This window comes from Oculina patagonica, chromosome 8, assembly GCF_052425735.1.
Source record: "Oculina patagonica isolate OP01 chromosome 8, crgOcupat, whole genome shotgun sequence".
In the NCBI taxonomy this organism is placed as follows: domain Eukaryota; kingdom Metazoa; phylum Cnidaria; class Anthozoa; order Scleractinia; family Oculinidae; genus Oculina; species Oculina patagonica.
The window spans coordinates 31,078,020-31,096,550 of record NC_135765.1 but is presented as its reverse complement, the minus strand read 5'-3'; the positions used below and the strand labels follow the sequence as shown (position 1 = coordinate 31,096,550).

The 18,531-nt window shown below is 40.1% G+C and overlaps 1 protein-coding gene across 1 annotated transcript; it reads right to left on the bottom strand.

Moving 5' to 3' along the window:
* Positions 1 to 1,062: 1,062 nt before the first annotated feature.
* On the bottom strand, positions 1,063 to 2,082 carry LOC144664289 (uncharacterized). Its single transcript, XM_078525393.1, has one exon. The coding sequence runs from the start codon at positions 2,080 to 2,082 to the stop codon at positions 1,063 to 1,065; it is 1,020 nt and encodes a 339-aa protein (XP_078381519.1).
* Positions 2,083 to 18,531: the final 16,449 nt, after the last annotated feature.

Below are 18,531 nucleotides of genomic sequence, written 5' to 3'. Positions count from 1 at the left end.
CGAAAAGAGGGAAAAAGAAATGGAAAGCAAGACGCATTAAACAATGGAATCCCTCATGCGAGAACTTACTGACAACATAGTGTCAAAAGAAAAGTCGAAATAGCGCTTATAAGCATCTGATCTCCAATCACCCATAACCTGAATAAGTTCCCCAGGAACCCCTGACCGAAAGGCATAGGTAGCCCCACCCCGGCGAAAGGAATGCCCTGTGTAACACACCGCCGAAGGGACATCAGCACGCACTAGCAAGTCACGAAACAGCCGTATGAATACAGCTTTCGTAAGAGGAATGAGCCGGGAGTGTTGTTGATAACAAAAGGCTGGGGAAGTGGCGCGGGCGGGAATTAACTGTAACATTTTACGAAATGCGCTAACAGGACAAAGTGGGGACCCGGGAATGGGAACTAAAGGAATAACCAGGCGCTTTTCCCGACATTGAATAGTCTTGGACCAGTCAAAAATAACAATAAGATACGAGTCTACAAATTGGACATTACGACGACAGAGATCTCGAGACTGGTCAAAACGAACTGCCGAGGCAGGCAGAATGTTAGACAAACGAGCTAAGAGAAAAAAGGCAAATAATGCCGCGCAATAAACCACCCATTCGAGCGCACTATCAGGCTGTAACACATGAAAAACACGACGCAAAACCGGGACCGTAATAGCGAGAGCTTGCTTAGGGGTATGTGTCGAAGATTTTGCGAGTCCCAATAAAGTTAACCGTAGAGGAAAGGAAGACGTATGAGGATAATCCGTACCATGAAAAAGATGAAAAAGTCGAACCCCATTAAGATAATTACGAATGGCCCCTACGGTAAGTGTACGACTAAGAAACTGCGCGTATAAACACAAAACATGCTCAGAAACGGGCACGGGAGTAAAATTAAAATACAAACAAAACTGTAGATAGGCGCGCCACTGTGACTTGAGATTTTGATAAGTACCGGGACGATAAGCAGCTAGCCGTGTCTTCTTAAGATCAGCTCGTAACTGCTGTAACTCGACAACTGTAAAGAAAAATAAGGATTCCGAAATTACTAAACTAAAGAGAAAGGTAATCTAAAACTGGTCATTAAAAGTAAAGTAATGTTGAGGGACAAGCCGCTCTACACGCGCCTGGCCACCAAACTGTTCATGAAACGTACGAGCCGCGCTGCTACTAAGATGCCAGCGAGAAAGAAGATCCGCGGCCCGGTTAGACTGCCCCTCAAGGTGAACAGCGCGCAGTTCAAAATCATGAATGGCGGCAATCAGCCACAGTTCACGAAGACAGGCATTCAAAAACGAGTTCCGAGACTTGTGAGAGTTAATCACTGCAACAGTGGCTTGATTATCACAGTAAACGAAGATCCGAAGACGCGACCATTGATGACCCCATAACTTGCATGCGATCACCACCGTAAGTAACTCGAGGCCGTTAATATCCAAACCACGAGACATGACAGAAGATGGAAACTCACAATGAAAGAACTCATGGTCACTAAGGCCGCCACAACCTGACAAACACGCGTCCGTGGAAAATACTGCATCGGGCGCAGACCAGAGAGCGGAGTAAAGATAGGACACACCATTATACTGAGGAAGAAAACATCTCCACCACGCTAAGTCACGATGGAAGTCATCCGAAAGCCGCACTTTCGAACGAGAGTCACGACTAGATAAAGCTCGTAAAAGTTCCAAAATACGTGATAAAAATATGCGGCTCTGCTTGACACACTTAGACACAAATACGAGCTTTCCAACCAAAGACTGAAGTTGAGCCTTGGATGCTACGGTGTGGGAGGCCCATTCAGATAAAAGAGCCGACAGTTCAAGCAAGCGCTCCTTGGTGACGGACATAGTCATGGAAACCGTGTCAAAGCGTACGCCCAGAATGGTCATGCAAGTTGAGGGCGGTTCCGCTTTTTGTTCAGACTCTTCCAAATGCAAATGTCGCAGGAGATCCCCCAGAAAATTGTATGAGGCAAGCGCACGATCGGGATGAGCCACGCCCGTGAAGTCATCCAAGTAGTTAAGTATGTCATGACCATGCGATGCGCACATATAGCCAACCGCGTTGGTAACTCGCTGGCAAGCCATAGCAGCTGACCGCAGACCCATTGGCAAAACCGTATCAAAAAAACATTTGATTCTGCCAAGAATAACCGAGAAGATGATAATCCCCTGGATCCACCGGGAACTGTCGATATGCACGCTTTAAGTCTCGTTTAAATAACAGACAGCCAGGACCTAAGGCAAGAATACGAGCGGCGACATCATCCACGGTAGGGTAAACTAAGGAAAAGTCCTCGCCGAGATACTGCTTCGAAGGAATCCCGTCGTTCACGGAGGCGCCTATGGGCCAGCTCAGATCCACAATAATACGTCGCTCGAACTCGCCCTTAGGGACGGAATTCAAAGGTGACAGCACGACGTCAGAAGAAAAGGGGTTACTTGCAAAGGGGCCAAGAACAGCGCCGTAAGAACGTTCGGTTTGTAGATACTTGTCAATAGCCTCGGGGAACAAAGTGGCGCCCTGATGATTGCGTTGTTGAGTAACAGGTAAGGAGTTGCGGACATAACCAATCGGCCAACCGAACTCTAAGTAGTCGCAGACTATATAGTCATCATAACTGGCTAACAAAGATCTCCACAACGGTATATTTAGTCTGGAAGGAACGGGAAGACGACAAACTTGATAATTAAAAGCGCCCGAGGCGTAAACAGTGTCATGTAAGAAAATACCATAAGCAGGATCATTACTGACGAGAGCGATCGAAGAAGACGTGTCACACTCCGCCACATTGCCCAGTACAAATACATCTTGAATAATGTCTCGATTATCACGCGCGGAACCACAAAATTTAATAAAGTCACGAGTCACGTAAGAAACAGCGTAATAATTACGAGTTAGTAAGTCACGAGATAAATCCCCGGTGGGAGAAGTAGAGTAAAGCGGAACAAAAAGGTCATGATCACCAGTCTCTGGTGAGATTAAGTCTTGAACAGAGTCTTGAGTATCACGCACAGAACCACAAGGTTCAACCAAGTCATGAGTCACGCAAGTAACGCTGGAATAATCACAAGTTTGTAGGTCACTAGATAAATCCACTGTAAGAGATGAACATGAAGAGGACTCTTGCGAGATCAATTTAATATTGTTAGAAAGACAGTGCTGTTCAGATAAATCAGTGTCCAATAAGCCTGAAGCTTGAATTAAATCCTGGGACGAATCAATACAATTTCGTGCGTCAATAGGCGAAGAAACTGGAGAACAAGAAGACACTGAAGTCACGTTGCGTGAAACACGTGCGCGAGTTAGTCACGTGGAATTGCCAGAGACGGTAGGGGGGGCAACATCCGGTGTCTGGCGTAAAGGGCATTGTTCGGAATTTTCGCGATGAGCACGTTTCTTCCGTTCACGAACCCAGCAGGTCGCACAAATATGACGGAGGAATTTTGTTTCGCCACGCAATAAACCAGAATGATCATGGGAGAAATTACACGTGCCACGCTGATAATCCCGGCAAAATAACACGGGCCGCGAATCTTTAGGTGCTGATTGCGGGGCTGATTGGCGAACACTAGCTCCAGGCGATTTAAAGTGCCCTTGAAGAATACGCGCATCTAAATGATGAAATGAATCACCCCATGCAGCGTGACCACGCTCGATCTCTAAAAGCACGGCACCATGATAAGCTAGCACAGCGTGCCACTCATAGGTCATTGCCAGATACATTAAATGAATCAAATGCTCCTCTCGTGCTATTTTCTCTGCAGTAGATAGCTTACGGGAATGCAAAATAGTAGCGTAACCGGCCACAAACTCCTCTATCGTTAATTTGTCGTACGTGACATCTTTAGAACACGCGGCTAGGTTTAGTTCACTATGAGGCCACAACTGGGGGCGAACAACTTTACTTGTGGGTTTTACTGTTTTCCCCGAACGTAACGACTTACCAGTCGATCGACGCGAGGCCTTTCGGCTTCTAGCATCATCAGATTCTTCGTCGGCATCTCCATCGCTGTTGGAACTTGAACAGTCATCACCGACGGCTAACTGGGCGAGTTGTTGCTCCACTTTGTCTTGCAATGCCTCATCCTTCCTCAAGTCATCTAATGTTTTCACGGAGCGTGAGTCCTTTTTGGAAACTTGTGTCTGGACAGGCTAGGAAACGGGATCAGGAAGAGACGGCGAAGACTTGGACTTCTTGGAAAGAGCAGCTCGTTTTTGCTGTATTTTGGCTCGAAGCACCGCCTCCTCATCTTCTGATCCAGTGCTTTTAAGTCTTCCATTTGCTGTAACGAAGCGAGCTCGTCGCGGAGCTTCTTATTGTGGTCTCGTTGGGCCTCAATAGGGGATAACCCGCTTGCAAGAGGGAGAGAATCGTCGTTGGTCTTTTCGACAGTAGTATCAGCACATGGGACGTCCACAACTTCGTCGCTTTCATCTGCTTCGACTGGGGCGACGGGACCGTTGCAATGTTTCGACGCCGGACCAAAGGAGTGGTTAGACAAAAACCTTTTGCATCCAGGACATCTACGCTTACGCTTCATCATAAAAATTCAATAAAAGTAACAACTAACGTACAAGATCATCGACAAGCGTGCTTACGAACTGAATAACGCAACAATAGAATTGAACCGACTTAAATGTCGCAATATGATCCGAAATGTAATATGATAAATACCAGATCCCCTATACGGGGGCAATTATCTATTTTAAATGAAATGTTTAAAATACCCATATGGACTATGGACTCTGGACTCTGGTTTTGTTTTAAATATTAAAAACAGTTAAATATTAATATAAAACCAGATTGATCAACAAATATTTTTACCTTTAATTTGTTAATTTTTTGTTAATTTTATGATTTTTTTTATTTTTATTTTGAAAGCGTTTTTCAAAATATCATGATAAGGATGTTTTGATAGCGACTCTTGTGCAATCATGTACAGGGAAGCGTCCGAGTTTTTGTGCCTGTTTACCATTTAACACGGCAATAAAGTTCTCTTCGACATTTTGCATGCCCATGCGGTTGCTGTGGACCTGCTCCCGAGTGACGGACGTTCTGGTGTTTAACGAAGCCAACAACTGTGCCCGTAACTGAACGTGTTTTCTTTCTTTATGTTGAGCGTATCGATGCAAACAGCATAAATCGCTTTCTTGACAAACTGTTGGAAGGATATTTATTTTCCTTTTATAAGGCCTAAAAGCACGATGGTATAACAAAAGGCAGACAGGACGTAGACCATGATTGGACGAGAGTAGTTTTCACAAGATTTTTATCAAGGCAGACTACTTATTCATTGTCTTGTTAAATGGTAGGCAGGCACAAACACTCAGAAGCTTCCTGGAACATAATTGCACGAAAGTCGTTATCAAAACATCCTTATCATGATATTTCTAAAAACGCTTTCCTCTGTCGGTGACGTAGCACCAAGCTAGAGGCCGGGTAATGTAGCGAATTACTCTTTTTTGGCCGGAAATTTTAGTTGTTTCATGTTTCAAGAACAATTGATCACAACCTTTAAACCAAAATATCGAGAAAGCATAGTTTCAAGAACAATCGATCACAACCTTTAAACCAAAATATCGAGAAAAAGTAAAGTTTGTATTTGAAGTGGAGATTGGGCGATTTTTTTTATCCATCACGGGTAACGAGGACAGATAAGCATCTCTGAAAGCAGACAGGGCGTAGTCCATGAATAGACTGAGAGTAGTTTTCACAAGATTTTTTATCTAGATCGACTTCTTAGTCATTGTCTTGTTAAATGGTAAAAAGGCACAGAAACTCAGACGCTTCCTGGTACATGATTGCACAAGAGTCGTTATCAAAACATTCTTATCATATTTTGAAAGACGCTTTCCTTTGTCGGTGACGTAGCACCAAGCTAGAGGCCGCGTAATGTAGTGAATTTTATTTTTTTGGCCGGAAATTGTACTGGTTTCATGTTTTAAACACGAGTCATCACAACCTTTAAACCAGAAAACGGAGAAAAAAATTAAACATTGTATTTGCAGTAGAGATTGGGATAATTTTTTTATCCATCACTGCTAACGAGGACAGATTGGCATCTCTGAGAGCAGACAGGGCGTAGTCCATGAATGAACGAGAGTAGTTTTCACAAGATTTTAACCTAGACCGACTAGATTAAAATAATAAATACTTTTTTTCCTTTATTATTGCCGTGTTAAGTGGTAAACAGGCACAAAAACGCGGACGCTTCCCTGTACATGACTGCACAAGAGTCCCTATCAAAACATCCTTATCATGAATAAATAAACTAACAAATTAAAAGTAAAAATATTTGTTAATCAATCTGGTTTTATATTAATATTTAACTTTTTTTAATATTTAATGAAGATATTTAAGAATGCCGGTCGCTTAGAATCCAACATTTCGAGCAAAGAGGATGGAACTTCGATTTCTTTCATACTTTTATGTTAAATAGGCTAGGGTATAACTTAAATCACTGTATTGTTCTTTCGATTGAATATCCTTTTATTTTAAAGAAAAATGCAAATAACAAAATCCGTTAAAATCGTCATTTGAGGCGCTAAATTATTCATGATTTTTGCACGAGTTTGAGAGCCTCGCGTGCAAAAACAAATCACTCTACCGTCTTTTAAACACTCAAACCATAGTGAGCAATCTCTAAACATCTACTGAAACGATTTTGGGAAATATTGCGTTGTTCTTTGTAGACAAAATAATTTTATTTCGAAGGCATACAATTCACTGCCGTGAAAGTACTTGGTAAATAAAATTAATTTTCACCATGTGCGAAACCTTCAAATCGTTTAAGCTTCTGCTGGTTAAATGTTAGAAGAATGGTGTATAAATCCCTGTAAAAATTTCTCCGGGCAAATGATTAAAAGCGACGTGAGATCTTTTCGAATTCGGTTAAATATGCAAATATTTGACCTTCCGCGGTCAACTTTGAAGTTACGGGTCAGAAATAATTTTTGTTCCGTGTTCCAAGTCCTAACACATTTAAGACCAAATTAAGCATATGAAAAAAATATGTAATTTTCTAACCTTTATCTGCTATAAAAGGTGCCATTTTAGCATGATTACGGCTCTTATCCTTCGTCGCATCTGAGCTTCGTTTTCCTTCCGCGGTCAACTTTGAAGTTACGGGTCAGACATGAACACAGGCGGCCCAAGCTCTCTATCAGATTACCTTTGGACGTGACTTTTGCTTACGAGCGGTGTTGTGTTACAAAGATTCGATTTATAAGGGTTTGTATGGGAAACAACGGTTTTGCTTTAAAAGTAAAAAAAAAAATGTATATTTTGTGAATAAAGTTGACTTACCCTGATTCGTTGTTTAATTCTTTGTTGTCTGCCAGCTTCTCAGGTCGATACAACGCGTTTTCGGCGAGTTATCGTGTTTTAGCAGTGGAACACCTAAATAACGCGCGATAACTCGCCGAAAACGCGTTGTATCGACCTGAGAAGCTGGCAGACAACAAAGAATGAAACAACGAATCAGGGTAAGTCAACTTTATTCACAAAATATACATTTTTTTTTTTACTTTTAAAGCAAAACCGTTGTTTCCCATACAAACCCTTATAAATAGAATCTTTGTAACACAGTACCGCTCGTAAGCAAGAGTCACGTCCAAAGGTAATCTGATAGAGAGCTTGGGCCGCCTGTGACATGAATGACATGAATATTTCAACCCGTGCACAAGTCTTAACCCATTTTGGGTCAAAATAATCACACACAAAAACATTATGAAATATTCTAACCTTAATCTGCTGTAAAAAGCAGGTCCGAAGGCCTTTTAAGCACGATTCCGGCTCTAACCATCCGTAGTAATTTGAGCTTCGTTTGTGTAAGTATGTCATATTTAGTGGTCGAAATCCAATCTGTGATCAACTTTCGGCGCTTCTCGTCACCACTGCATCTTCTTCGACGGCATACGCCGATTGTTAGTATTGCCTCGTTAATAGTACACAAAAAAATAACATCTGATCGCTAAACGGCATGATGTCGGCGCTTACAGTAGCTTACAGTCCCATCTTGCAATGGGCCGTCTGTTCGTCACGCAATACTGTGTCATGGACATTTTTTTAGGGGGTGGTAGGTAGGTGGGTGTGGGGAAGGTTGAATATGCGGAAATGCTTGATTTAATACTTTATGACAAGTACGTACTCGAGCCAGCAACAACAACAACAACAACAACAACAACAACAAGTACAGTGATATCTTTAGGCAGACAAGATAAAGCACACGTACTGTCAGTTGATTAGCGTTTGGTACAGTGTAATGCAACTGTTCGCGAACTCGGTTGCTCGCGCGGGGTTGGTTGTAATACCGGGGGTGGAAGGAGGATATAAATCTTTACTAAACAAGTAGAGTTTTTAAGTAGTTATTCCCTTTTTTACTGTAGAACCGAAAACGAAGAGAAAAACTCGCGTCTATGTTTTTTGGGGAGTGAGGGGGTGGGGGGCGGGGGGTTCTTGGTTGGTTGGTTAGCAAAGTTTTATTTTTTTCACACAGATACCTAACCAAATATCGCATGTCCAGTCCTGTATAAATGGTTAATGACAGAATTAACGATAAGTTTTGATTTTTTTTTCGTGATCGAGTGGCAACTTAATAAAAACATTGCATCGCAATTTTCTTTTCGCCCTACGGTAAATCTGGGTGACCTGTGGCTTCGGGTGGTCATTCGTCAACCTGTAACAAAGTACTTTCTTGGGGTGCCGTTTTGAACATACTGTCGAATTCATGATTTCTAAACTCAACAATAACTAATTTGAAGTTTAAACGAAATTAAAACATGTTAAAAAAACTCAGTGCTAAAACTCTTTGCTAAAAAGGATAAGCAAATTGCTATGACAATTCGGCATGTGAAAAAATCGCCAAATTTAATTTAGTGGCTTCTTAAGTAAAATTAAGGCCCTTGTTCGTGGAGTTTGCGGTTTTGATTCTAAAGATCGAAAGCGTCACACTGAAATCGCTCCTCTACTGTTGTGTGAGAAGGACATCAGCAATCACAAGTCCCAGTATTAATTTAGTTAACTCTAACATGACTCTTTCCCGTGAAAAACCAAACTTCAGAAGCTAGCTATTTGTTTGGTGTTATAGCAGCTCTTGAAAACTTCGTTATACAGTCTTAATATAGTAAAGAAGTAAATGGTTTGAACCCAGTATCAGGTCGTAAAGTGTGATCGTCCGGTTGAGAGTTGCTCTGAAAACTCTAACTTGCGATCAGGCTTTCTCCGCCGCGAGAAAAATAACGTCTGATCGCAGGTTATGAAAACTCCTGGATAGGGAATATTTTTTGAGGTTCTCGGTCCATAAGTAGGGTATCATTTTGGCAATGTGTTCCGGGTGTGATCCTTAGATAGGGTACCTAAATTCTATCAGCTAAAATAAACGCCCAGCTTAAAACTGAACTTTTTGTTCAAGTATTAGTAAAGCGATTTTATAAAGATTTGTGTTTTGCCGTGTGCGGTTAGCCGTTATTTGGGTCGGCAAGGAACTCTTTTCCTCCTCTTGAATAGATTGTTATATTTCGGTTTTGGGCCTTAACAAAGTTTTCAAGAGCTGCCTTGAAAACACCAAACAAATAGCTAGCTTCTGAAGTTTGGTTTTTCACGGGAAAGAGTCATGTTAGAGTTAACTAAATTAATACTGGGACTTGTGACTGCTGATGTCCTTTCACACGACAGTAGAGGAGCGATTTCAGTGTGACGCTTTCGATCTTTAGAATCAAAACCGCAAACTCCACGAACAAGGGCCTTAAAAGAACAACAACCTTCCATTTCCAGTGAAATAAACTGAACTTTGAAAAAAATGTTCACGCGCTGCCTTTAAGCAAACAGACGGTGTCAATAACTAGCACGACCAAGGTTTTGTTTACTTAGGAAGCCACTAAATTAAATTTGGCGATTTTTTCACACGCCGATCGCGAATTGCCATAGCAATTTGCTTATCCTTTTTAGCAAAGAGTTTTAGCACTGTTTTTTTTTTAACATGTTTAAATTTCGTTTAAACTTCAAATTAGTTATTGTTGAATTTAGACATCATGAATTCGACAGTATGTTCAAAACGGCACCCCAAGAAAGTACTTTGTTACAGGTTGACGAATGACCAACCGAAGCCACAGGTCACCCAGATTTACCGTAGGGCGAAAAAAAATTGCGATGCAATGTTTTTATTAAGTTGCCACTCGATCACGAAAAAAAAAAATCAAAACTTATCGTTACTTCTATCATTAACCATTTATACAGGACATGCGATATTTGGTTAGGTTTCTTCGTGAAAAAAAATAAAACTTTGCTAACCAACCAACCAAGAAGCCCCCCCCCCCGGCCCCCACCCCCTCACCCCCCCCCCCCCAAAAAAAAAACATAGACGCGAGTTTTTCTCTTCGTTTTCGCTTCTACAGTAAAAAAGGGAATAACTACTTAAAAACTCTACTTGTTTAGTAAAGATTTATATCCTCCTTCCACCCCCGGTATTACAACCAACCCCGCGCGAGCAACCGAGTTCGCGAACAGTTGCATTACACTGTACCAAACGCTAATCAACTGACAGTACGTGTGCTTTATCTTGTCTGCCTAAAGATATCACTGTACTTGTTGTTGTTGTTGTTGTTGTTGTTGTTGTTGCTGGCTCGAGTACGTACTTGTCATAAAGTATTAAATCAAGCATTTCCGCATATTCAACCTTCCCCACACCCACCTACCTACCACCCCCTAAAAAAATGTCCATGACACAGTATTGCGTGACGAACAGACGGCCCATTGCAAGATGGGACTGTAAGCTACTGTAAGCGCCGACATCATGCCGTTTAGCGATCAGATGTTATTTTTTTGTGTACTATTAACGAGGCAATACTAACAATCGGCGTATGCCGTCGAAGAAGATGCAGTGGTGACGAGAAGCGCCGAAAGTTGATCACAGATTGGATTTCGACCACTAAATATGACATACTTACACAAACGAAGCTCAAATTACTACGGATGGTTAGAGCCGGAATCGTGCTTAAAAGGCCTTCGGACCTGCTTTTTACAGCAGATTAAGGTTAGAATATTTCATAATGTTTTTGTGTGTGATTATTTTGACCCAAAATGGGTTAAGACTTGTGCACGGGTTGAAATATTCATGTCATTCATGTCTGACCCGTAACTTCAAAGTTGACCACGGAAGGAAAACGAAGCTCAGATGCGACGAATGATACGAGCCGTAATCATGCTAAAATGGCATTCGAACCTACCTTTTACAGCAGATAAAGGTTAGAAAATTACATATTTTTTTCATATGCTTAATTTGGTCTTAAATGGGTTAGGACTTGGAACACGGAACAAAAATTATTTCTGACCCGTAACTTCAAATTGACCGCGGAAGGTCAAATATTTGCATATTTAACCGAATTCGAAAAGATCTCACGTCGCTTTTAATCATTTGCCCGGAGAAATTTTTACAGGGATTTATACACCATTCTTCTAACATTTAACCAGCAGAAGCTTAAACGATTTGAAGGTTTCGCACATGGTGAAAATTAATTTTATTTACCAAGTACTTTCACGGCAGTGAATTGTATGCCTTCGAAATAAAATTATTTTGTCTACAAAGAACACCGCAATATTTCCCAAAATCATTTCAGTAGATGTTTAGAGATTGCTAACTATGGTTTGAGTATTTAAAAGACGGTAGAGTGATTTGTTTTTGCACGCGAGGCTCTCAAACTCGTGCAAAAATCATGAATAATTTAGCGCCTCAAATGACGATTTTAACGGATTTTTGTTATTTGCATTTTTCTTTAAAATAAAAGGATATTCAATCGAAAGAACTATACAGTGATTTAAGTTATACCCTAGCCTATCTAACATAAAAGTATGAAAGAAATCGAAGTTCCATCCTCTTGCCGCGAAATCGAGAAATTGTCTGATTCTTAGAGACCGGCATTCTTAAAAAAAATGACCAGAGTCCAGAGTCCAGAGTCCAGAGTCCAGAGTCCAGAGTCCAGTCCAGAGTCCAGTCCTGGTTTTAGGCTATGCCCTTCAGTACCAGTTAACGATCAGCAAGTCAAATAAAACAGCTTCTGTTTTAATGCACCTATCAATGTTAAGCCCGAGGGGGGGGGGGGGGTCGGGCAAACCAGGGGATTTTGATCGTGAGCGCTGTCCCCAGGGTGGGGATTTTGATCGTACGTGATGCCCCCAGGGTAGGGATTCTGGTCATTTATAGAAGGTTTGAAGGACATCTGACCACCTTTCATGGGAATTTTGACCAATTATTTTGTCCCGGGGTGGGGAATTTGACATTTTTTTATAGAAAATGTCAAAATCTCCACCCCTTGCCCGACCCCCCCCCCCCTCGGGCTTAACATTGATAGGTGCATAATATCAGTACCGCCTGAAAAAAGGCCCTGAAAAGATCAAAAACACTTTAATTTGTCTCGGGGGCTGTTATATCTAATTAATTTGGACACATATATTATTAATTTGGACACATAAAGATGCCCCTGTAATGTCATCAAGGAAAATTTGTGCCGTTACCGAGTCGTCAAAATTATACTAGCGAGAATCAGACAGAACCGCTTTGTAAAAAAGCTCTGCATGTTTACACTGAAATCCGCACATACAGAAATACCACCTGAAAGGGCGTCCCGTTTTGACTGCCGTTATTGAGCCGTCACGCAACGCTCCTCACTAAGATTGCGTGACGCTCAACACAGGATCTAGAAAGATCCGAATATCAAAAGTACTGCAATTTGGATTTGGCCCCGGTTTGGTCTACCGGTAAATACTTGCATCACTTCCCCTCCTCACCCCATAATAAATCCTGCAGTTATTTTATGAAAGAAAATTGACTTCGGCTTGAACGCTGACTTGTGTATTGGAAGCGGTTTGGGGTGCGCTACAACGACCTCAAGGAGGTGAAATAGTGCTAGGACGATTAGTGCTAGGAAAAAATTAACGGGAAAAGAAAAGAGGAAACTTCGCCAGGAACAATCCTCCAAACAGGTTTCTAGATATATTACTGGTAATTGTCAACCTCGTTCCCAGGGCTTTTCCCTTGGTGATTTGGAACGGGCACCAGGGAAAAGCCCTGGGAACAAGGTTGGGTAATTGTACCTCATACAGGATACAAATCGATACAAACCAAATAGTTCTCAAAGTCTCGTTGGACGACCCCTTTGGCTGTCACGTATGGATTTAAAAACGAATTGAATATATTTCCTTTTTTCTTTAAAAGCTAAAATACCCGAGAAAATAAAGCTTCGGAAAGCCGACACACGAAACGAAAATCGGCGTATGGCCGTATGGCTTTCCAAAGCACCAGAAAGACAAAATAAGGACACCTGGAAAGGTTTAAAACTATTGTACCTTTTCAACGAAAAGGGGTTGATTTCATTTCTTTTTCAGTGCCGTAGCAAGGGTAATATAAGTGTGTGTGGGGGGGGGGGGGGGGGGGCACGCAGGCGCCGGAGGCGCAAACCGCTAGGGGGGTCTGGGGGCATGCCTCCCCCAGAAAATGTTGAAATCTAGAGGCTTGGAAATGCTATTTCCAGCGCTCCAAGAGCTATTTGTAATTCACGCATATCGCGAATTATTTACTTCCTACACCGCCTCAGCAAACCAATGCACATTAAAGAGAGTAAAACACCTGCAACGTCAATTACAAAATAGAAAACCGACTATCTCTGTATCTTGAAACCAGCAAATGTTTCACCTTTCAGAGTCATCACAGTAAGTTCGTAGTTATTAAACTGTCTGAGTTGCCTTAGAGGCAAACTTAGACTTCATCGGCAGGTGTTTTTTTTTAAAAAAAAACTTCCCAAACAGGTGCTTGCGCCGCTGGTTGTCCCCCACAAACAAATTGGCGACCTCCACCATGTCAATACCATCAGCCAATTCCTTATGGACATGCAGAAGCATGACGTGGTTGAGCCTGCCCTCTCCCTTGGTTGAACGCAGATAAGTCTTGACTCGCTTTAAGGCAGAGAAGGAGCGCTCGCTGACGACATTGGTAGCTGGCATGACAAGCATAAGCTTACCTAGGGTGCAAATCTCACTCAGTAGGAGTTTGCGAGCATTTCCGAGTGACTGAGAAAAGTCCAGCAGATCAGCGATGTCGAATCGGGAGGTGTCGTACCCCATTGCCTGCACTATTTCTGGAAGCAGGGACAGCTGGGCTTCTAGCTTTTTTTTTTTTTTTTTTTTTTAATGCATTTATTTAATATCACACGTTACACTGAGAAAGTGAAAAAAAAACACAGTTACAAAAAAAAAAAAAGAAGATAAAAATACATCAAGTTACACAATTTAACCGATAAAGCCTAACTTACTAACAAATACTTTTAACTAGTCTAAATTTTTATATAAATTTCTCTACACGGTATTTAAAATTAAGTTTCCTAACGAATTCAATTACCCCAGGTTCTATTTGATTAAGTTTCTGATTGTAAAGGTAATACTTAGCTAATAACATGCAGTAATTTAATTTCTTTTTTAGAGAGTGTCGTTGCAGTTGAGCAGAATTTAGTGATTTACCAAAGAGTAGTTCTTCATCACTTTGCGTAAAGGAGGTGCCGTTTTCTTCATTGAAGTGTTGTAAAACTTTATGAAAGAATTGTTTAGAAAGGTGGCAGTCGATGAAAGTATGACTTATCGAATCTGGATGGCCGCAGTAGGTGCAGTCCGAGTTGTTCGATACTCCAAAGAGGTGAAGTTCCTTTTTGGAGACAAGTATCCTATGAGCAAGTTTGAAGTAAAATTCTTTAAGTTTGTTCTCTTTGCACATAAATTTAATTTGCTTAAAGTAGTTTTTCCAATGAATATCATTTGATGATAGATCTCGTTCCCATTTACTAAGTGCAGTTATTTTGGGAATACTTTTCTTTATAAAAAGCCAGTAATAGTCTTTGTTTTTTGTTTTCGTAAGATCGATCGATATTGTAGGTGACAATTGAAAATTCACACTATCAAGAAAGAGTGACTTATTTAATTGAGCATGTTTTGCTCTTTCTACTAGATGTTTCGGAATTGCAGATATGATTTGGTAATAATTTAAGAAGTTGCACTTAATTGTGTATGTTTGTTTGAATTCTTGAAATGATAAAAACTTTCCGTTCTCGCTGAGGATATCTTGGATAGAGACAATTCCTTCTTCAAACCAGCTTTTCAGAAAAATCGGCCTATTCCCAATGAGAATTTCTTTGTTATTGAACAGTATCATTTCTTGTCCATTGTCACTTTCATACAGGGTTTTAAGTTCTAAAAAGTACCACAATACCTGTTTGTAAAAAGGAGGTATATCAGTCTGGTTGAGAAATTTTTTATCGTAATTACAACGTAATAGAAAGTTTAAACCACCGTATTCTCTGAAAAAATGATAGGGAATTGCCTTCCAGTTCTCCTTCCTTGACAGCGCGTCGGTTATCAAAAATCTAGAAATCCAGAAGTTTTAATGATTTAGCTATTACCTCCATATTTGGCACACGTAATCCTCCGTCAACATAGTCTTGATACATGACTTGCCTTTTAACTTTGTCCGGTTTTTTACACCAGATAAAGTCAAATAGAGAGGTTGTAACTGAAGAGACAGTTTCCGAGGGGATGACTAACATTGAAGTGGAGTATACTAAATGTGGAATGCCGAGACTTTTTGTTATCAAACACCTTCCAAGCTTTCAAGCTTCCTTCTAGCTTGTACTGCTGCAGGTCAGTATCCCCGTACACGGCCATAAAAATTTTATTTTCAACATTTTATACAGGTCTGATTTTACTTTTTGGAAAAAAAAAAACTGGGGGGGGGGGGCACGGGCCCCCGGCCCTCCCCTTGCTACGGCACTGTTTTTCAAATCCGTACAAACGCTCATAGTACGCTCAATTTTAAATACATACTAACTCTTATAGTACGATTTGATCACTTGTGGTTCTTACATCATCCTGGCCTGCGTATTCGCAGGCAAACATCATCCTGTATCACTCCTCAAAAGTGCCACACCTACTCTTAGCTAGTTTTTTTTTCAAATTCGCCCTATACTTCTTAAAAGGACACACCTTAGCTTTCCATCTCTTGGACAAATGGACTCAAAGTGTAGTTCAGAGGCGGGAAAAAAGAATTTCTGACATTTCCATCAAGTTATTTTTAGACAATGCTTTATGTAATATAACAAACACAAGAGTGGTTCATTGGGATATCCAAACAGCGTGAAGAGGGTTGAAAACACGACGCGCAGCAGAGTATTTTTGACTTAACGAAATTTGAGGTGTTTGGATAGCCGATGAAACACTGATTCGAATGTTTAAGAAATAAAATCGTAAATATCTATGCCAATTAACCTCCTTCACGGTTATGATTTTCTTTGTTTTAACTTGATGAATAACACCAGTCAAAATGGCTTGATTTTTTATTTTGATATTATGGACCACACAAATAAGCACGATTTAATAGTTACATAATTAGATATTTAAAATGTTGTTTAAATTAAGCAATTTTAAATACATCGGAAATACAAATTAATCTGTTACAATGATAGTTTTTTTCGACTATTTTGCTTGTTTACAAGCAAAAGGAGGAGAATAGCGGTTAAGTTGGGCAATCTCGAACCACATTCTTGTTAACTCTCAAGCGACTGTTTTAATTTCTCAAGGGAATATTTTAATTTCTCAAGGGATTTCTTTCCGCTGTGGGTGGGTCTCTCATTAGTATTGCGTCAACAATTGCGCTCTCGTGGAAAAAACGTGACTTGTCAGAGCGTCAGTGGTTAGAGCGTCCGACTAGTGTACGGAAGGTCGTGGGTTCGAGTCCCATCTGTGAAATCAGAACTTTTTTCTGAGTTCTTTCTCTCCACACATCAATCCATTATTATTTATTTATAAACGTTATATAACAATTATTTTTAAACGTGAATAGTTCAAATCAAACATGACACAACTAATCGAGAATGTGAGTGGTTCAGCGCATGAAGGCAACGTACAAGTCTTTCATAGACTAAAGCGGCGCTAATATGTAACCTAAAACGATTAAGAACGCAAGTTTGTACTGGTACAAGCGTCTCGCACACAAAAGGGGCGCTAATATTTAACCTAAAACGATTAAGAACGCAAATTTGTACTGTTACAAGTCTTTTACATACTAAAGTGGCGCTAATATTTAACCTAATTAATTATTGATACAAGTCAGTTCTGATATAATTGAGTTATTTTTTCAAAATAGCTCTTAGTCGCCAGGATGTCCCGTGAATCAGTCAGTGGGTGAAGTATGTTTGTTTGTCACACCAATCAGATTTCAGGTACTATCAGAACCAATCAAATTGCAGTTTATAAAGGCGAAGTAATCTGACGAAATTGTGTCGCAGCGTGTCGCAGTTCGTTTTCGTTGAAAGGTTACCTTATTATAGGAAATTAACGCTTGTGTAAATTGAAGTATTTGAAATTAACGCGACTTAAATTAACGCGAATCGAAGGAAAAATTACTTCTCAATAAAGGAAATTAACGCGAAAGAGAGAATAACATTTCAAAATGAAGGAAATTATCGCGACGTACACAAAGAAAAATACTTGTTGAGACAACAGGAACAAGTTTATTTGAACACTAGGCGAATAATCCGAGTTGGAAACGATGTTCGTGATACTAAACCCAAACCTATGGTTTAAGCGAAGGAATCAGACCGCTTTGAGCGGTCCACCCTAATGAAATAATGCTTTTTCCTACGAGTTAAGAACGTCTGGACTGTATCGAGAAATTGGGGCCAAAATAATGGAAATTATAATTAAGGTCGCGGAAATTAACGCTCCAACAACAACAACAACAACAACAACTTTATTTGCACCTATTCATTCAATTATTAGCAAAACAATAAATAAAATAAATAGAGTTAAGTGCATGGCTGCCCAGAATAACCACGATTGGCTAACAAGATTGGGCAGCCATACTTAGTTTTTATCACAATAATTTATAAAAAGGTCAGGTATATTTAATATTTACATAGCAAACTATACAACACACAAACACACAAAAACAAAACTAAGTAGGCTTAAAGAAAAATTAATGGAAGAAAGATGGAAAATGACGTATTATAGTTTTAAATATAAAAGGTTCAGTTAATAGCTTGTGATAATGCTTAATTTATATTTTTTCTTAAATTGTTTAAGTGACAGAAGCTTAATGTCATCACTGATAGCATTCCAGATTTTAGCACCCTGATATCTAATATTAAAGATTCCATAATTTGTTCTGGTTTTGGGTAAAGCATAAGTCATTCTAGAAGAAAATCTTGTATTGTAACCATGAGTTTCTTTTGCCGAAGTGAAAAAAACATCAAAATTAGAAGGGAGAAGTTGGTTTTTAAATTTGTACATAAAAACAGCAATGTGAAAAGTTACTTCATCAAATAATTTGATAACATTTAAATCTTTGAAAAGTGGACTTGTATGTTCAGAAAAGCTAGAGAAAGTTATAATTCTAATGGCTTTTTTTTGTAATACAAAAAGAGGTTGCAAAGAAGTTTGATAAGTATTACCCCAAGCTATTAAACAATATGTTAAAAATGGATAAACAAGAGCATAA

Excerpts from the sequence above, each read along its gene's own strand:
- LOC144664289 (XM_078525393.1), bottom strand. The coding sequence starts at position 2,082 with ATGGCTTGCCAGCGAGTTACCAACGCGGTTGGCTATATGTGCGCATCG.